At 46.4% G+C, this 17,369-nt stretch overlaps 1 protein-coding gene across 4 annotated transcripts in view; it reads right to left on the bottom strand.

The window, feature by feature from the left end:
• Positions 1-17,369, bottom strand: part of NRK (Nik related kinase) — a 96,505-nt gene that overhangs the window by 76,185 nt on the left and 2,951 nt on the right. For all 4 annotated transcript variants that reach the window (XM_042876728.1, XM_042876729.1, XM_042876730.1 and 1 more), the window contains exon 2: positions 16,842-16,907. In XM_042876728.1, the coding sequence (XP_042732662.1) occupies positions 16,842-16,907 (66 nt within the window). The remainder of the gene's footprint in view (positions 1-16,841; positions 16,908-17,369) is intronic.

The raw sequence follows: 17,369 nt of genomic DNA, 5'->3' as shown, positions 1-17,369 counted from the left end.
CTGCCTCCAAAGAGGTCATATGTGTTGCAATTAGCAAGATCAAGGCATGCACTAAGAAACAGCAACCTGAGAAAATACCCTGCTAGACATAACATGGCAACAGAAGCCTTATCTGGGACTTACTTGAAACCAAGGGGCAGAGGAACATCTATTGTCACCCTCGGCACCTTCACCTCATTTAGAGGAGTCTGGGAGGGCAGGCATGAAGAGCTGCCTGTCCAGTTCTCCTTTTTTCCTCACACTTCACTTACTAGGACAAAAATCCTGAATTCCCTGCGTCTAAACACCAATATTTACACAAATAGTGGTTCCAGCAGCCTTGCCATTCACTCTGGGCTGAACCAATTGTCACATCTCCTGACACCTACGGAAGCCCACCACCATTCCAGCCCTGTGTTGGGAGACAGGGATGTCATCCTGCTAAGGATGCAGCCTTGTGCCCATGAAGCTCTGGCCAGAAGCCAGTCCCTCTCAACACCTGCAGCACCCAGCAGGTCCACCATGCCAAAAATCTGTACATTCAGAAAAATAAACAAACTGAGAAAGAAAGAAAAAAAAAAAAGGATCTCACTTTGCTGACAGGCCTGTTGAGAAGTTGACTGCAGGGAGAGGTACAAATCCCTCCACCTCAGTGACTCACATCCATCCGCTACAGAACTGCGGGACACTAGAGAAAACCTCCATGCTACACATCCCTGCTACATGACATCATGGGCAGTTGGAGGCGTCCCATGGCCCCATCCTGCAGAAAGGAGGTCGTGGCAGGGCTGCAGGTTGGCTGATAGGTGGCCAGGTTTTGGAGCAGGCAGCCAAAGGCGGGACTTTTGGCTCACCACCACTGCGAAGCTCTGAAGGTCAAGCTGTGCAAAGCAATTACAGACCTTGTGCACAAGATTCATGTTTTAAGCCTGTAACACAGACTTCCCAAACACACGCTAGTAAGCAAGGCTTTAACTCTGCATGTACATAAGATCTGTTACTACGTGACTGAACTCTTAACAATTACGATTAAAAAGTCCTTCAGCACTCTCGTGAACAATAAGAGTAACTTAGTTGAATTTTATGTTCTGTACAGTGTACAGCATGGACAAGGTTATGTGTGGGTTTAAAATGCATTGCAGGTTTCTGTTTCTCTGTGCAAAGGACAGTAAGGAGGGGAGCACAGAGGGCTCCAGCCTACAGGATGAGAGCTGTAACAAATTTAAAGGTGATTTACTTTCGCACTCCAGTTCTGCTGGTACTTTTCTTACATGGGTTGCAGTATGTGTGTCTTCACTGATTTTTGCATGAGCCTGCATTCTGCAAAAGACACTCAGCCCAATGCTAAAACCTGTTACATGGGGGTTTTTGTAGTCTGAGCCTTTCCTCCAGTAGGACAAATCATGACCTACAGTTCCCTTTACCTAAAGTGAATCCTGAAAGCCAAATACTGCATGGAGAACCATTGTTGAGCTCAGGTCTAAGATCTGCCTAAGGAAAGGGTGCTATTTCAAACAAGTGAAAATTAAAAAGCAAGGTCTACTCCTGGGGTCTTCTCATTAGCTTCTATTTCATGCACCATCTTCACTATAAAGGTACTTAATGGGCACGATTAGTCTGTGAGAAAACACACCAGCCATTAGATTTCTCAATGAGCGTTTCAAGAGATAACTGTAAAGCACTGATCTTTCAGGCAGCTGGTTCCATTCCCTCCAAAATCCTATTGGCCAGATGGTCCACAATTCTCAATGGAGAATGAGTTACAAATTTGAAAAGATTCTCAGCATCAAATTGTCTCCAGAATGAAACTTGACTATCTTTCTAATTATTCTTAAAAGCAAAGTACACTTGGCTTTTCTAATTAACTAAGAAAGAACAGTGCTTCCAAGTTCACTTTCCTAAAGAAAAATTTGGATTTGAGAAGAGTCCTGATGTTATTTTTCCTAAACTGACCGAATTAGCTACATAAAGCAGAAGCCTGTGCCTGGTTAAGGCTCCGTCTCAGGCAAGCTGTAGGTCAGATGTGCAGCAGTAGTTCCTCCACAGCTACGAGCTGCTGCTTTCCAACGCTGTGTCTTCCAATTTTCTGTAGAGAAGCATAATTTCACAAAAATAGCTGAACGCATTATAGCTGAAGAACCACAGAACATTAAGCAACGCAGATGGTAATTACCGGTACGTACAAAAAAATAAAGCAGAAGCTAACTGTAGGAAGAGCTGTTTGCAAAAGGGACCAAGAGTTTCCTGTACCAACCACAGGAGAGCTTTACCAGCGCTCTGAGCTGTGATCTGAGCTTTGCCCCGTGTGAAGGATCTGCCAGCAGTGCTCAGGGCACAGGAAGCCCTGGATGCACAGCTGCGGTCCCAGCAGGCAGGGCCGGCCCCACGCTGCACAGCCCGGCCCAAGGCCTGCACTCCTGTGTGCTGCTGCTGCCTCCGCTGAAGCCAACAGAATATTCACTGCTGGATTCACTGCATCTGGATTTACACTGTAACAGCCAAATTTCTTTAAGCGAATCCCACTTTGCACCAAGTTTTACTACCCAAAGCTACTGCCCATTGGAAATTAGTCTCCTCGTATGGCTGTGGATGTAGGGCAGATGGAAACAGAAAGCACTTGCTATCCTGACTGACTGTAGACAGGCATGTGCTCACTGTCATATGCATAAGGGCATGTAGTGACAGGACAAGTGGAAATGGCTTTAAACTGGCAGAGGGCAGATTTAGACTAAATATTAGGAAGAAATTCTTTGCTGTGAGGGTGGTGAGACACTGGAACAGGTTGCCCAGAGGCTGTGGATGCCCCATCCCTGGAAGCATTCAAGGCCAGGCTGGATGGGGCTGTGAGCAGCCTGCTGTCGTGGGAGGTGTCCCTGCCTATAGCAGGGGGTTGGAACGAGATGATCTTAAAGGTCTCTTCCAACTCAAACCACTCCATGATTCTATGATTCTTTTCCCCTCACTCAGGATGTCATATCAAACTTCCCCAGTTAGGAAACATTGCTAACTTGTATGACAGCAAACACTACAAAGTCCAAGGTGCTGTAGATAAATGTACACACAGACCCACATTTTCCAAACTGAAATGCATGGGCTCAGTCCCTGAAGCTACAAGCGTCAGTGAAGCTGCACCACAACCTTTCTTGAGACTCAGTTCCAAACCCAGTTCTCATTTTCTCAGCTCTGAACACTATCTACTCATTTGGAGATTCTAATGGCAATAGGCTGTCCAGACAGCTGCAGCCCATCACAAAGCAGCTGTCATGAAAGAAAAAAACCCCAACAAAACAGAACAGCAAAACAACCTAAACATTCCACGAAGCATCCAGTGAATGCAGGCAGCTGAGGGGAGAAACGCCTCTATCAGTAGCAGTGTGTGTCTGTAACCTGGCTTATGTGTGTAAGATAAACTTCCCAAAGTAGCACTCCTGCCTAAATGCCTTCCTCTAATTGTATTCACATTAGACTTGACTCTAAAAGTTTAACCTTCCACCAGTTTAAAAATAATTTCCCTTTGCAGCTTCCTTGCACGTGCTGTCATCCACACCCAGATGCAAAAACGCACCACCAACAACTCGCTGCTCCTTAGGATAAATTTGGTACTAAGTACAGAAGGAAAACTGCGCAGGGCCAGCTAGAACTCTCCAGCACTGCCAGTGCACGTATTTAGATATCACAAATACCAGGTTTCCACGAACAACAAAAATGTCTTTCAAAAAAATAAATCAAAGAGCATACAAAAACAACACATGAGCAAATCTATTTCCTGAGTGCTTTCTACTGCCTTCTAGTTTCTGAACCTTTGGGGGCAGAGAGGGATATGGAATTACAAAGACCTGCAAGCTTTCCTCCTGTATCAAAGCCAGACGCTTAGCCAAGTTTCTTGCTCTCCTGAGAAAACTAGGTTTAGAGGACTGCGCTGCCCTTGCGTCCACCCGTGCTTTAACCCGTCAACACATTTCAACCCCAACTGACAGACAGAAGCCACAAAGACAAGCGAAATCCACTGTACTCTGTGAGAAGTGCAGATGAGCCTCTCACCCTCCGAAGAGGAGGGCTGCAGCACGGCTCCCTGCCCCACACTGCCTGCTGGCTGCCTGCAGCCAGTCCAGCCCACCCTGCCCACAGCGCAGCAGGCACACACGCAGCCCAAGCTGCAGCAGCGCCAGGCCGTGCCCATGGGCTAGCACAGACCACAAAGGACTCAGCAAAGGAACCGGACTGTTGAGGTTAGGAGTGAACAGGGTAAGGAAGGACAAACTTCCAAGCAACTGCATTTCCCCACCTCCCCTTCCCCCCAAAAAGTATAAACTTCAGGACTTCCTTCAATGTAAAAACTAATATTTCGTCAGCACTTGCAGGCTTCTCACCCTTAGTCTTAGCAGTAACACTATGAAAGTGCCATCATGTTTGCACCACTGTAGGTTATAGAACATATGTATTTTTGACATCTGCTTGCCCAAGAAAACAACTATATACCATAACAGAAGCATTAAAGAAACCCAAATACCAGCAGGGAAGGGGTTCTGAAATCAGGCAGGAAATGGCTCATCAGCACCAATTTTTATTTGCCACTTATCTGCCCGATGAGTGCAAGGTGAGCAACCTCCCGTCACTGCTAGGATTTTACATCCACTTGGAAGAAATAAAACAAATGACATCACCGGAAAAGGACTGGAAAAAAACAAAGTTCCAAATAATTATTTTTAAAGACTTGGCTCGCAGACGTGGTTGACCCAGTTAAATCAGAAATGTATTTCCAGCTCAGTTTTGTTAAGTGTGGACATGCTCACTGGTTTGCATCGCTTTTGTTTGCCACTTCCTTTTTGCTGATCCATCCAGACATCATTTTTCAAAGTGCTCTGCATAACTTTGACCCTGCAGTTTCACAGTGGCTTTAACAAATGAAGAAATGAAGAGAGAGATTAACGCTGAGTTCTTTTACCTGTGCGACCTATGGTATGGAATCTGCCTTAGCAAGGAGGTTGGACTCAATGATCTCTTGGGATCCCTTCCAGCCCCTGTAATTCTGTGATTCTGAATTTTTCCTTTACCAGGTTTGAAGATTTTTGTTGTTATTGTTGTTTTTAAATAAAGAATTTGGTTTAAGAAAGTCGGCAGTTAACAGTGGTGAAAAGCCTGACTGGTGCTAGGCTATCCACACTAACTGGGACAGCAACTTCAAGCCAGAGCTGGGGGTGGATGCAGTTGGTGGCTTTGCCCTTGCAGCAGCCATACACAAGGGCATGTTTCTGTGGCAAGGCAACAACATTCTACCTGCTAATGCTTCCTATTGTTTTTGCCAAGGAAGTCAAGAATAATAACGTACGAAGCTATTTTCTGCCAAACCACAGGAGCACTGCTGTTCTGCTTCATCACCAGCTCCATGCACACACCCAGTTATGTAAAAGCAGCAGCAGAGATTGTACAAATCAGCCCAGAGCAAGTGGGTTAGAAATGCCAGGCCTTAGAAGCACGTCTGCAGAAGTGAATGGCTACACTGATGGTAAGCACAGATACGGTAAACAGAATAACGGGGAAAAAATAAAAAATCCAGGGGCAAAAAGCTCCACATCATCTCTTATACTTCATACCCTGCTCACCAATGAAGCTTCCTTCAGTGGGTGATGAACCACAAACGTAGGCATCTGCAGCCAGGCCACGAGCCAGACTTAGCTTATGAGATCCCAGCCAACCCTAGGAGCACCTAGAGAAGAGCACAGTCAGCAGCCTGCTGGGGGGTGAAAAGTGCAGAAGCAGCCAGCTTCCCCGTTTCTCTTTCTGACCATGCTCCCTGCTCTATAAAGAGGTCTCTGGAAATGGAAATGCTTCAAGCAGTCTCTGGGGACTTTTTACAAAGCACAATGACTACAGAAAGCAGACAGTTTAGATAAGAGGGCACTGTATAATGCCATTACTTGCTTGGCAGGAAAGGAAGCCAGAGAGGAAGGAAAACCCACTGCTGGCATAACATACAGCAGTAATCAGAGAGAACAACCCCTCTGGAAGTTCCAGGAGTTTATACACAGTGAAATTCTACCAGCCAGGCTTAATAATCAATCAATAATCACAGCTTATTTTGCACAGTGACATATCCATCCCCACTTCCTCCAGGCCAACAATCCCAGCCCTGCCCCAGCCCAGAGCTGGGGACAGCCCAGCGCCACTGCAGTGTCTGTCAGAGTTGCACCAGGAGCCCGTCTCAACAATATAAAGCATTCTATACTGATAACATCTAAAAGGTGAGGCCTGCCAGAATTCTGTGCTAAATAATACAGCAACCCCAAAGCTCAGAGCGCCAAGCTGCCTTTAATCTGCTCGCAGTGACACCCAAAGCCCATCTGTGCGGCAGGCAGGATCAGCACCATGCGCGCTCCAGGCATCACCCTGGGCTGACAGGGTAACAGACACTTTCTTTCCTGGTCAGAGATCTGTGAATTTGAAAGTAGTCAAATGACATCAGGGGAGTTAAACAGCAATTTGTTGCACCTCTGAGCAGCGTAATGAATGCATCAGGTGTTTTGTAAGCACATCTAAATGCCCGCTCCCCAGCTGACATCACATGCACAGCTGTGTGTGCAGATTCCTGTGCAAAAGGAAAACACTAATTTCAACATGCAAGCCATGGCCACATATCATGCAGAGTCTTTTACCAGGTGGGCAGCTAAAAACCGATGTGAAGCAAAGAAAGGAAATCAGGAAGAGAAGGAAGGGTGAATCCTGAATCCTCTCTCTCCAACCCTTATTCTCCAGCACGCAGGATGAGAGACCTGAGTTTCCAGCTTTTGTTTTGCAACTTCCTTTATTCCAAACATTCCCGACTGAAGTCTTCCAAGTGTCCAAGAGAGAGGAAAGCTGGTGCTTCTCTTCAGTCCTTCATCCTTTCTCCATGTTCAGTTGGCTACAAGACATTTCGTTTCTCCAGACCCTATCTATTTTGGCCAAGGAAACGTGGGCAGCCAGAAATCCCCTGCATCCTGTGCACATGCACACCTCCTCACCACCATGTGAGCCGGGAGCTCAACGCATCTGGGGAATGTCAGGTGTACTTAGGCTGACGTGCACATGTACAGCAAGCCCAGCGCTGCCCACATGTACTCCACTACAGCACGTTCTGCCATGCCCAAGCTGCCCGGGACTCCAAGCTTCTGGGAGCACCCCACACACCCAGTGTCTGTGCTGTCATCCCAGAGCAGCCTGGCAGCCTTCCACCAGAAGAGCTGGCAAAACAAATTCCATGGCTGAGGGAAAAAATCACCCCTCACTGTGTGGAGCAAACGGTCTGGTGCACCCACCTCACGTTTTGGTGTTGCTCGTCCCCTCCTCTGGGCCAAAAAGCACAGGCAGCAGGGCACGCAGGATGGAAACCCTTCACCTCAGCAGTGGGACACCTCAGTCCCCAGTACCCACCCCTGCCCCCTAATACTGATATAGGGGAACCAGGCATCTGCTGATGTTATCTGGCTTCTGAGTGCAGAGCATTTGCAAAGAAGCCTCTCATGATAAATATTTCATGTTAGATGGGAAAATGCAAATATTAAAGCACAGAATTTTTCTCTTGGTTCTTCTCTTTTTCCATGCTACAAGACAACATCACGGACAATCTGTGTTAATAATACATTACAGAGTCCATTACCTAAACCATAGGCATATTTATTTTATATTGTTTTGTTGCATATTTTAGTATAATTGTTCACATGTTTTAAGCAAAGAAAAAAGGAAGAGTAGAAATAATACTCTAGCAGAAATAATCAGTAAATTGGTTACTTTTTTGCCTTTATTTTTAAATATGGAAAAAAAATCATGCCAAAATGTAGTATAAACAAGAAAGCTAGAAAGTTCCTCAAGTTCAGTAACATATATTTCCTGAAGACAATACTGTGTTTCTCTTATGTTCTTTTCCTCCAAAATTTCCCATTTGTAACAAAAGAAATAAATAGAAGAAAACCCACCTAGCATCGAAACTGCTGATGACAAATGTAGCAAGTGAGTAACTGTAGTCAGATAATGGGATTTCATCAGCCCCAGTATTCAGCAAACTCAACAAAACGTCCATGTGCTGCCAATGTTCTCACATTCGGCTGTAAACAATCCGCACAAAACGGAAATTCAGCAATGTACGAGCTCATTAATATTTACATACATCTTACGGCGATGCCAAATTACTCCAGTGCGACAGCGCCTCCTTTTAGAGCACGCGGCACTAAAGGCAACCTATGAAATATTAAACATCCCGCTAAATTAAAATGTACGTTCAGACAAAGGAAACAAACAAAATGCAATATTTGGATGTTTCTGAAGCAAAGTTTCCAAATGAAAGCCAACACGCCTCATAAAACGTTGCCATCAATGCTCCTGCTGAACGCAGTGTGTTCCGACTCAGACGCGGCTGTTTCCGAGCAGCGTGCTGCTCACCACTCCACAGCCAGCTCCCACGTACACCAACTCCTTTCAAACAGAATCACGAGATGCTTCACAAAACAAGGACTGCTCCATCAGAACAGCTGCAGTCACGTGGACAGCCCAGGTCCTCAGGACTTTTTGAGCACCCAGAGTTCCAAGGAAGCTCAGAGCCTTGGCTGATCCTTTGGAAGCCTAGACAAGTACCAGCACTGGAGGAGTTGCTCTGTGCTCCTCACCTCCAAAGCCTGGCCTTCCATCAGGGCAGCAGCGCCTTTGCAGAAACACTGCTGAGACAGAGCAGGAGACAGGCAGAGGGAGGAAGGAAAGCTCCATCGCCTGATCTGCAACTGCCCACATCAAACCTCTCTCTGACCTCCAAGAAGTGCTTCTCTCACACAGCGGGAGTGCATAACAGGACGGGCTCAGACCACAGGCTGGCTGCACATCAGCTAACACAGTCATGCGTGCAGGGGACTGGGAAGGTCACTAAGTTTGCTACGAAGAATGTCTGCTGGATCATCCATTCCCTGAGATCTCAGAAGTTTGTAAGGCTCTGTGCTTTGTTGAGGGAAAAGGAGATGAGGCGGGAATGGCCTTTGAAAATGTGCTTCTAAAACAAATCTCAAAACCTTTCAGGGATTTCACGACGCCAGTAGGGTTACAAGGGCAGGATCAGAACACAGCAGGCTTTAAAAAATAAAATAAAATAAAAAAGCCTACTACAAACAGCTGAAAAATAGTTTCTTTTTCAGTTTTATTCCTAAGACCTGTATTTGCAGCTCTGCACAGGCCGGAAAAATTAGCACTGGCCAGCAGACTGATGGCAGCTGAACACCAGATAAGGGTTTTATCACATTTACGTACGTTATAATTTAAGATCACTTACTGAAAATCGCATTACAATAGAACAAGGGCCAGCCTACACCTGTGCCCACTGCCTCAGCAAGCTGTCCAACCCAGCTGGCAATGAAAGCCAGCTTTCTGCCCCACTTCCTCACCCCCCCTCAGAAGGGCAAGATTACTGTCTGTCCCGCCAGGTTCCACTGCTGTCCACCCAGGCAGCTGCAGCCTCAATAGCTGTGCTGGGGCCAGATACTGCCCCACCTGGCTCAGAACCCAGCAGGAAGACAAATGCTGCTTTCTGCTGGGTGCTGGAACTGCAGCACCCCAGGGAACCCCCCAGAAAAGCCACACAACAAAGGGGTTGCTGCTGCTGCAAATCAGCTGCGGCCCCATCCTGAGTGCAAGGATTGACCACAAAGCTCCCTGACACAAGCGCTTCTATCTGCTGCTGGATGACCATCAGACGGCAAAATGACATCGCTACAGTTACAAGGAGGCAGCTGGTAACACAAGTGCTCGTGGAGCATGTCCAGGGACGGGCAATAGAGCTGTGAGGGCTCTGGAGCACAAGTGTGACGGGGAGTGGCTGAGGGAGCTGGGATGGGTCAGTCTGGAGCAGAGGAGGCTCAGGGGAGATCTTAAAGCACAGCTCCCTGAATGGAGGCTGTGGTGAGGTGGGGAGGTGGGGGTCGGCCCCTGCTCCCAGGTAACAGCGATAGGATGAGAGGTGACAGCCTTAAGTTGCTCCAGGGGAGGTTCAGGCTGGATATTAGGAAACATTTCTTCTCAGAAGAAGTGATAACGTAGTGGCACAGGCTGCCCTGGGGCGGTGCAGGCACCATCCCTGGAGGTGTTCCAGAGCCATGAGATGTGGCACTGAGGTATGTGGTCAGTGGGCAGGCTGGGATGGGTTGGATGAGATGATCTTAGCGGTCTTTTCCAGCCTTAGTGATTCTAGGTTTCCATGATTTTGTGGCATGCCTGCTCCACTCGAGGACAAGCTGGGTGTGAATGTGCCTCACCTGTGCAGAGCAGGCAGAACAAACCACAAGGTGTGTTCCACAGCTCGAGCAACCCGACGTCCATCCTAACGGCGTGTGACATTCAAAAAGGTACAGTTACTAAAGTTAGCCTGAACCAGGACTTAACACCTGAAACAACACGTTGACTTTCTGCTGTTTAAAATCAAGAGACACTGTCTCACTTGCTCAGCCACTAGCTCATGACATGCCCAGAGGTTTTTTGGGCTGCGTGTGGTCTGTTTGTCATAAATCTTCCCTTAACCCCGCCAATTCTCTTTAAGGAAGTGGTAACAATAAAACATTTCACAGTAGTTAAGACACAGTAAAACCTCCATGCAAACTGCTGGCCACTGACCCATACCTTCGCGTGGGCACAAACCTGCTGAGCACTCATCTAATCATTGGGGTTCAAAGGGTCCTTAAGGCCCGCCCGGTTCCAACCTCAGTTCAGGATGGGATACGTCCACCAGCTCGGGCTGCCCAGGGCCCCATCCAACCCGACCTCTAACGCCTCCAGTCAGAAGTACTGAGACCACTGTGCCAGTAGGGACTAACAGCGCAGCTGTGTGCAGGACTGGGGAAATTAAGAGGCTGAACTCATTTTCTACCACGCTTAAATTATCACCAGTGCTTTTTTATTTCTTCTTCTTCTTTTTTTTTTTTTCCTAGGATATTCTCTTAGCTTCCCAGCAGCATGTCCCACCGCCGACATCCGAGCTCAAAACGCCTCCAGTCTGTGACAGAATGCACTGCGCTCTCCCATGTGGACATTCAAGTTGAAAACATGGAGGAGCTGGAAGTGGCAGGCCTGACAACAAATTATTTGCAAGGATTTTACTATCCTCTAATGGCTGATATGGCACATCTAATTATTGTACACTGCTCTGCTCAAAGAGCATTTACTGTATTAGAAGCACACCACAGCTGAGAGGCCTTTTTTTCACATTCTTACTCTTCTATTTTTGATAAACTAGCCCTATACTTAAGAATCTTAATTGAATTCCTCTAAAATATTCACTAACTAGAACCAGGACTTCATGACTTGCTAATTAATTCCACATGTATGAGCCATTATTTTAAATTCCCATGCTGAATATTGTTTAGCATTACCATGCAATTAAGCAGAGATAGCAGAGAAGTCAAGATTTAAAGAAAAAAACAACACAAACCCTAAAAAAAACTGGACTCAGGTTCTGACAACCGAATACACGAGCTATGTTACTTCTTTAAAAATATATGTTCATAAATAAAAGATATTTTCACTACTGCTTTGCTTATTCTTCAAGTCACTTACACACTACCTGGTGACACTGATGTTGGGCATGATGTATCCATTAAGATTAAGAAGTCCTGCACACAGCACCCAGGTGTAAAAAGCCATCAGGAATATAAGATATAGAGTACTTCAAGTCTAGAGAAAACTCCCTTCCAGAAATACAAGGGTGATCTAAAGAAATTAATTTTAGGTAAGCTCCAGCTGCTCTTCAACTCCAGCACATCTCCCCTCAAGGTCTGGAAGCATAAGCAAACCTTACTGACCTGTTACACAAGTATGGGCTTTGACAAAGCTGAGGATGAGGAAATAAGATCCCAAATTGTTCACGATGGACAATGATGCCTTAAGAACTGGCCACACTGGAGTCACTCATGAGAAACAGTTTGAGTTGACGCCCTTAAGTAGCTTCTCAGATGGTTTAATGGGAAGTCCAAGACAGAAAATTCCAGCACTGGCACGTACCAAGCGATACCAAGTGGGATGGCAACCCCTCTAGGCACACTCAGCCTCTGAGATGCGCTCACAAGCACCACAGCACGTCAGATCTCATCACGATGGCACTAGCACATATCAAGGTCAGACTTTTTCCTTAACAAAGCCCCTGCTGCCAGGATGAGCAGCTCAAATCCACCGGCTGCTCACACTGCTGAGCCCAGGACACGCACACCTACCTGCTGACTTCCGCTGGTACGCTGCTGCAGCACTTTCTTATTCGCTGCTCTCTGCCATTAACTCACTGTGCACGATCATAGAATCACAGAATCATAGAATGGCCTGGGTTGATAATCAACAACGCCACTAAAAACCCAAGGATAGAAATGAATAGACAAACACTGCTACCAACTGTTTGTGAAGCAGAAGCAGTGTTCTGTCATCTCTGTAAAGAACAACCACTTGTCTGACCAAAATCTCAGTGCCTTGAAGGCTGAGATTGGCTTTAAAAGCATAACTGACCACAAATGCTAACAAGATGCCCTGAGATGATATGACATCTGTAATCTCTCTTGGCAGCAGTCTGGAGACTGTTTCATTTCAGCTGCGAGAGGCATCCATCATGTGGCTGCTCCTGACTGCCCCAAAGAGAGCTCTTGGGAGTTTTCAGCCTATTCACGTTCACCCTCTGGACTGCAATGGGCATAACGGTAACATTCCTTAACTTGAGCTTTCCCTTAACTGCCTGAGGCACTGCCATCACACTTTGCAATTTAGCATGGTCTTGTGATCTTCCCATGGAGTATCAGATCTTCCTGAAAAACCACACTGCTTTTCCCCTTCCCCCTGCTCTCAATTACTTCAGCCATTCAATGAAAATAAATACGAAGAGCTCAGCAGACAGACAGCAAATTAAGACAAACTGAAAAGTCGTATTTGCGCCTCACAACACCCCTGCCACCATAGCTCAACAGCAGAGTAACTCATCACTCACATCAACCACTGAAGTGTGGTTCAATGCCAAGAAGCAGCCGTATTAAAAAACAAAAAGGCACTTCCTTACACAGACCTGCTTCTTTTACATATCCAGCATCTTATCTGACTATACAGAAATAAAGGCATTGGTTGTGCAGAAAGACTGCAGGGTAGTTCTGTTGCTTCTCCTGTCTTTGCTAATCCCCAGCAAGAACACTGCTTTGCATCCATCAGTTGCATTACGGGGAATCCACATCTTCCTTTTTCAATTTCACAGCCCCAAAACAGCACTCCTCTCAAGTTCTCTGTGCCTTCAGACTCTGTGACAAACACAACCATTCTGCATGCCAAACAGCTGCAGATCTGTCATGGTTTTCCAGCAGTCTTCAAGACCATACTCCAAAAAGTCAGCCCCTGGATCATGGCAAAGCCACCAGCCTCTCATTCCCCATTCTGCCCAAAGATGCTGGCCCCAGAAGAGGGATAATCCACCTCGTTATGACGAAGGTAAGTCAGACACCCCAGCCTCTCCACACCAGCAAATGAACAGTGTGTACAGTTGCTGACTTCATTCAACTCATGAAAGCCTTCTCAGAAGGCTGAGGACTGCCACAGTCCAGCTGAACCAGTAGGATTCAGAGAAATTCATCTTATTAACTCTACCTTGATGACTGAAAAAAACCAAAACAATATGGAAGCTATAAACAGAATCCTAAACATCTCTTCCAGAGTTGGACCACATGCGCAAGAGCAGCGTCTGACTCAAACAACACATCCACGTCAGGTGCCCAGCTCTCCCTTTCCCTACTCACCCACCAGAAAACTGACCCTGCAATTAAAGCAGAGCACTGAAAATTAGAAGACAGAAAAGACATTAACAGGCTTCTGTGGAAGCCACACACAACGAAACTCAGAGCTGAAATCTTTGCAAAAAGTAGTATTTCACACACACATGCACAAAATTACAGTTCAGTTACTACTAACCACACAAGAACAGACAGAGCTAGAGCTGAGACTGCTCTGCATCAAGGCTGACACACAATCACCATCCGGTTCTTCACAGTAGTAGAGTACAATTGTGAAAGGAAAACAAGAGCATTCCTATAATTAAAGTCCTGGAGGTAGTGGGAGCGGGCAAAGGGTTATCCAGGAGGGGACACTGCTAGCTCTCCAGTGCAAGACAGAGCCTTGGGCACTGGTGAAGACCAGTCTGCTCCCCCACAGTGCCTGCAAAGGCACTCCCTCTAACAGCACGCTGCTGTGTCACCATACTGCAGCAACTTCTAGCAAATGAAAAAGATGCTATCGTCTCCTACGTTGCTTCCCACAGCTCCACTGCTGCCCCAAAGGACAGCAGCTTCTCTTCTGAGCTGCTCTGGGAAGCAGTTACAGGGTGAGGGGGCTGCAGCTCAGAAGGGAAGCGAAACCCCAGAGTTTGCGGGTGACACAAATCTCACTTCCTTCCAGAGGACAGCACCAAGCTCACAGCGGAGCATGCAAAGCCCAGGAACTTTGCAATCAATGGAGATGGTGCAGGGCCTGGATGCTACCCGACCTGCACTTCAAGCCTCAGGAAGCGGGGGCATGAAAGAGCAAATATGCATACTTCTCCAGCTGCCCCAAATGCCTCCACTGAAACAGCCACCGCCTGCCCTTCCCTGGTCTCACCCAGAACTGCTCCGTGCATGGCTCTGTTCTTCAGACTTTGTCACCTGGAAGCAAGCAATTAGCTGAAAAACTCATCTGTCATGTCAAGAGATAATGAAGCCCAAGTCTCATGACTTCTAAGCACTATCAGCATTTTTAATATCTAATTCATACTTTTCCAGAGGCTGAAGTTGCCAATGCTGGCCTGCTTACACCCCACTACTGCGTAAGTTGTCCACAAACCCTCTAGCTTTCAGGCAGTTATTATACACAAATCCTGACTTTATGACATTTGTAGACAGCTCAGCGTTATCACCGGTGCATTTATCCCCCTTCCATTTCATTTAGAGGACACTGAACTGGAACTGGTCCGGAACAATTCACTACAAACAACATCCTCCTCCAGCAAATCTGTTAAACATTGTTTTTTAAATCCAACGATAAATCTCCTAAGTTTTATTTTCATTTTTATGCAGCTGCATTTATTAAAGCGCAGAGCCTTCTGAGTCATCTTCAGAGCCAAGCAAACAGTTTAGTAATCTTGAACATACTTTATTTAGCTTGAAATACACTTTACTTTGACACCATGTGTATCTATTTCTGAATGCACGGAAGAATTCGATGCCTCCAAAAAATGAAAACATGCACTAGTGACATGACAATATATGGACAACCAGCACTGCTTTATAAATTATGGTCTCAAGCTTACACTCTAACTAGATAAAGTAAAAAATAATTACAATATGCTCCATCGGTCCTAGCAGTGAAAAAGCAAAGGGAACATCAGTGCCCAGCTTCTTACGGTCCTTTCAGAAGCTGTGGTACTGCAGGCCAGGCCCTCGTGGTGCTGCCACGATCCCAGATCCAGATCTCCTCATCCACAGAGAGCAGACCTTGCTCTCACATGTTCAGTGGAGAGCAGCCTTCGGTACAGTTTTTAATCTTTACTGTCAATATTCCTTACTTGTTTTTCCAGTGGATGTCTAAGAGATCCACGCGGTCATACAGAACATTTTCTTTGGCAGCAGAGGAGTGAGCTGCGCTGCTCCTTCCTGCTCCTGCCATGATTAAGCAGCTGATTCACTCTCAACATCCTTACAAGATGACCAGATTGAATTTTTTTTCTCCTAGTATAAAATAAATCTAGGCAAAGACATAAATGCTTGGGAGTTTTCAGACCTTCTACAAGAACAGATGTCAATGGTTCCACCAACACAGCAACCCTACATGCCTCCTGGCTTCACACAAACTATACAAACCCCCCAAGTTTCCATCTTTAATGTCATAATGTTCAGTATCTGAATGATAATCTCACAAATGATGCAGACAAACAGTTACACAAGAAAAATTCTGTTTTCTGACAGAAAAATAAAATAAAAACATATATGGGAAGGCAGAAACTTCCCCAGAAGGTCTTTCGTGTCTTTTTAGAAAGTGTCTATACTTTCACGTGGGAACCAAAAGGTGGTCACAGCAGACTGCAGCCAGGAGATGGACTCTGAGATGCAATGTGTGGCCATGTGCTGGGGGCCCGGTGCTGGAGCAGCCTGCCCAATGCTGAGGCTCACGGCACAGCAGTCTGGAGCAGCAGGACTCCAGGGAGAACAGCACCAGACAGCTTCCTCCCGTGCCGCTGCTCTTCCCTCCTGCCGCCACCCCGATCCAGCAGCATGGCCCTTTCCTTCCTTCCTGTCTTATTTCTCCAAATCAGAGCAACACAGACCCAGTGCACTACTTTATCCCTTAGATTGTCTTGACCACTTCCTTCAGGCAAGTTCTTGCACCTCAAAGCATGCACAGCGCATGTAACATATTATGGCAGACAAGGTTTAACTGCTGCAGTTTTGTGGCCAGTAGGCCTGCTTTGGCACCAACGTGACAAAGGTAACACAAAGCAAACACCTGGCAGCCTGGCTACTTCACACCTCTGTGCTGGAGAGCAGTGCTGCAGCAGCGTGTGCAGGGCTCTCACACACCCCAGGCCAAGTTCAGCCATCACCAATTTCAGTTGTGCCTGTCAAACAGTTGTGAAGAAGAAAAAAATAACCACAGGACAGAAGAAGGGCAAAGGGAGTAGCAGAGCCAGCAGCCAAATGATCTGCGGCAGGACTGAAGGCAGGCCGGGAGGAAGGGCACAGCTGATGGAGACAGACAGACAAACCAGGCTGCTAACAGGACAACATAGCTCCCAGCAGAGCTCATTTCTGCTTTAGGAAACACGGCTTTATAGAGATCACCATCATAAAATAAAGAGAAGCCCAAACCTTATAGACTTGTCCATACGTCCCATTGCCAACAACCTGCACCAGTTCAAATATTCCCGCAGGGTCCTGCAAAAAGCAGAAAGAAAAGAACATCACTTGCAGCAAAGCAAACACATCGTAATGGAGTGCAACTATTCACAATCAAAATGAAAATGTCTGTGGCATGTCTCTTAATGGTGTGCATTATACACTAAATGGGGAAATAACTGGTACGTAAGGGTTCAAGAAATATATTTCTATCAAAGTTTCCAGTCAGATTGCTCGAGATAACTCAGAAGATTCAATGCACGGCAATAGAGCAGATGGAACAAACAAATGGGAATGCAGGAGGAATACGAGCATTCAATTGATTCAGGTTAGCAGTAGAGCAAGCTTCAAAACACAAAGCTAGTCTGGAGGCTGAGCTGCTGTCCTCTGCTATGAAATGCTTGGCATCAGCAAGGCAACAATGGAAAGAACCTCTGTAATGGAATAGAAAGGTGCTACACAAAGCTCAGGCCTGACTGCCTTTCAGAAAGGAGATGGAGC

This window comes from Lagopus leucura, unplaced genomic scaffold (genome assembly GCF_019238085.1).
Source record: "Lagopus leucura isolate 7727_CA_CO unplaced genomic scaffold, USGS_WTPT01 Super-Scaffold_100016, whole genome shotgun sequence".
NCBI classification, from domain to species: domain Eukaryota; kingdom Metazoa; phylum Chordata; class Aves; order Galliformes; family Phasianidae; genus Lagopus; species Lagopus leucura.
The sequence above is the reverse complement of the archived record's forward strand: the minus strand, read 5'-3'. Positions and strand labels throughout refer to the sequence as shown.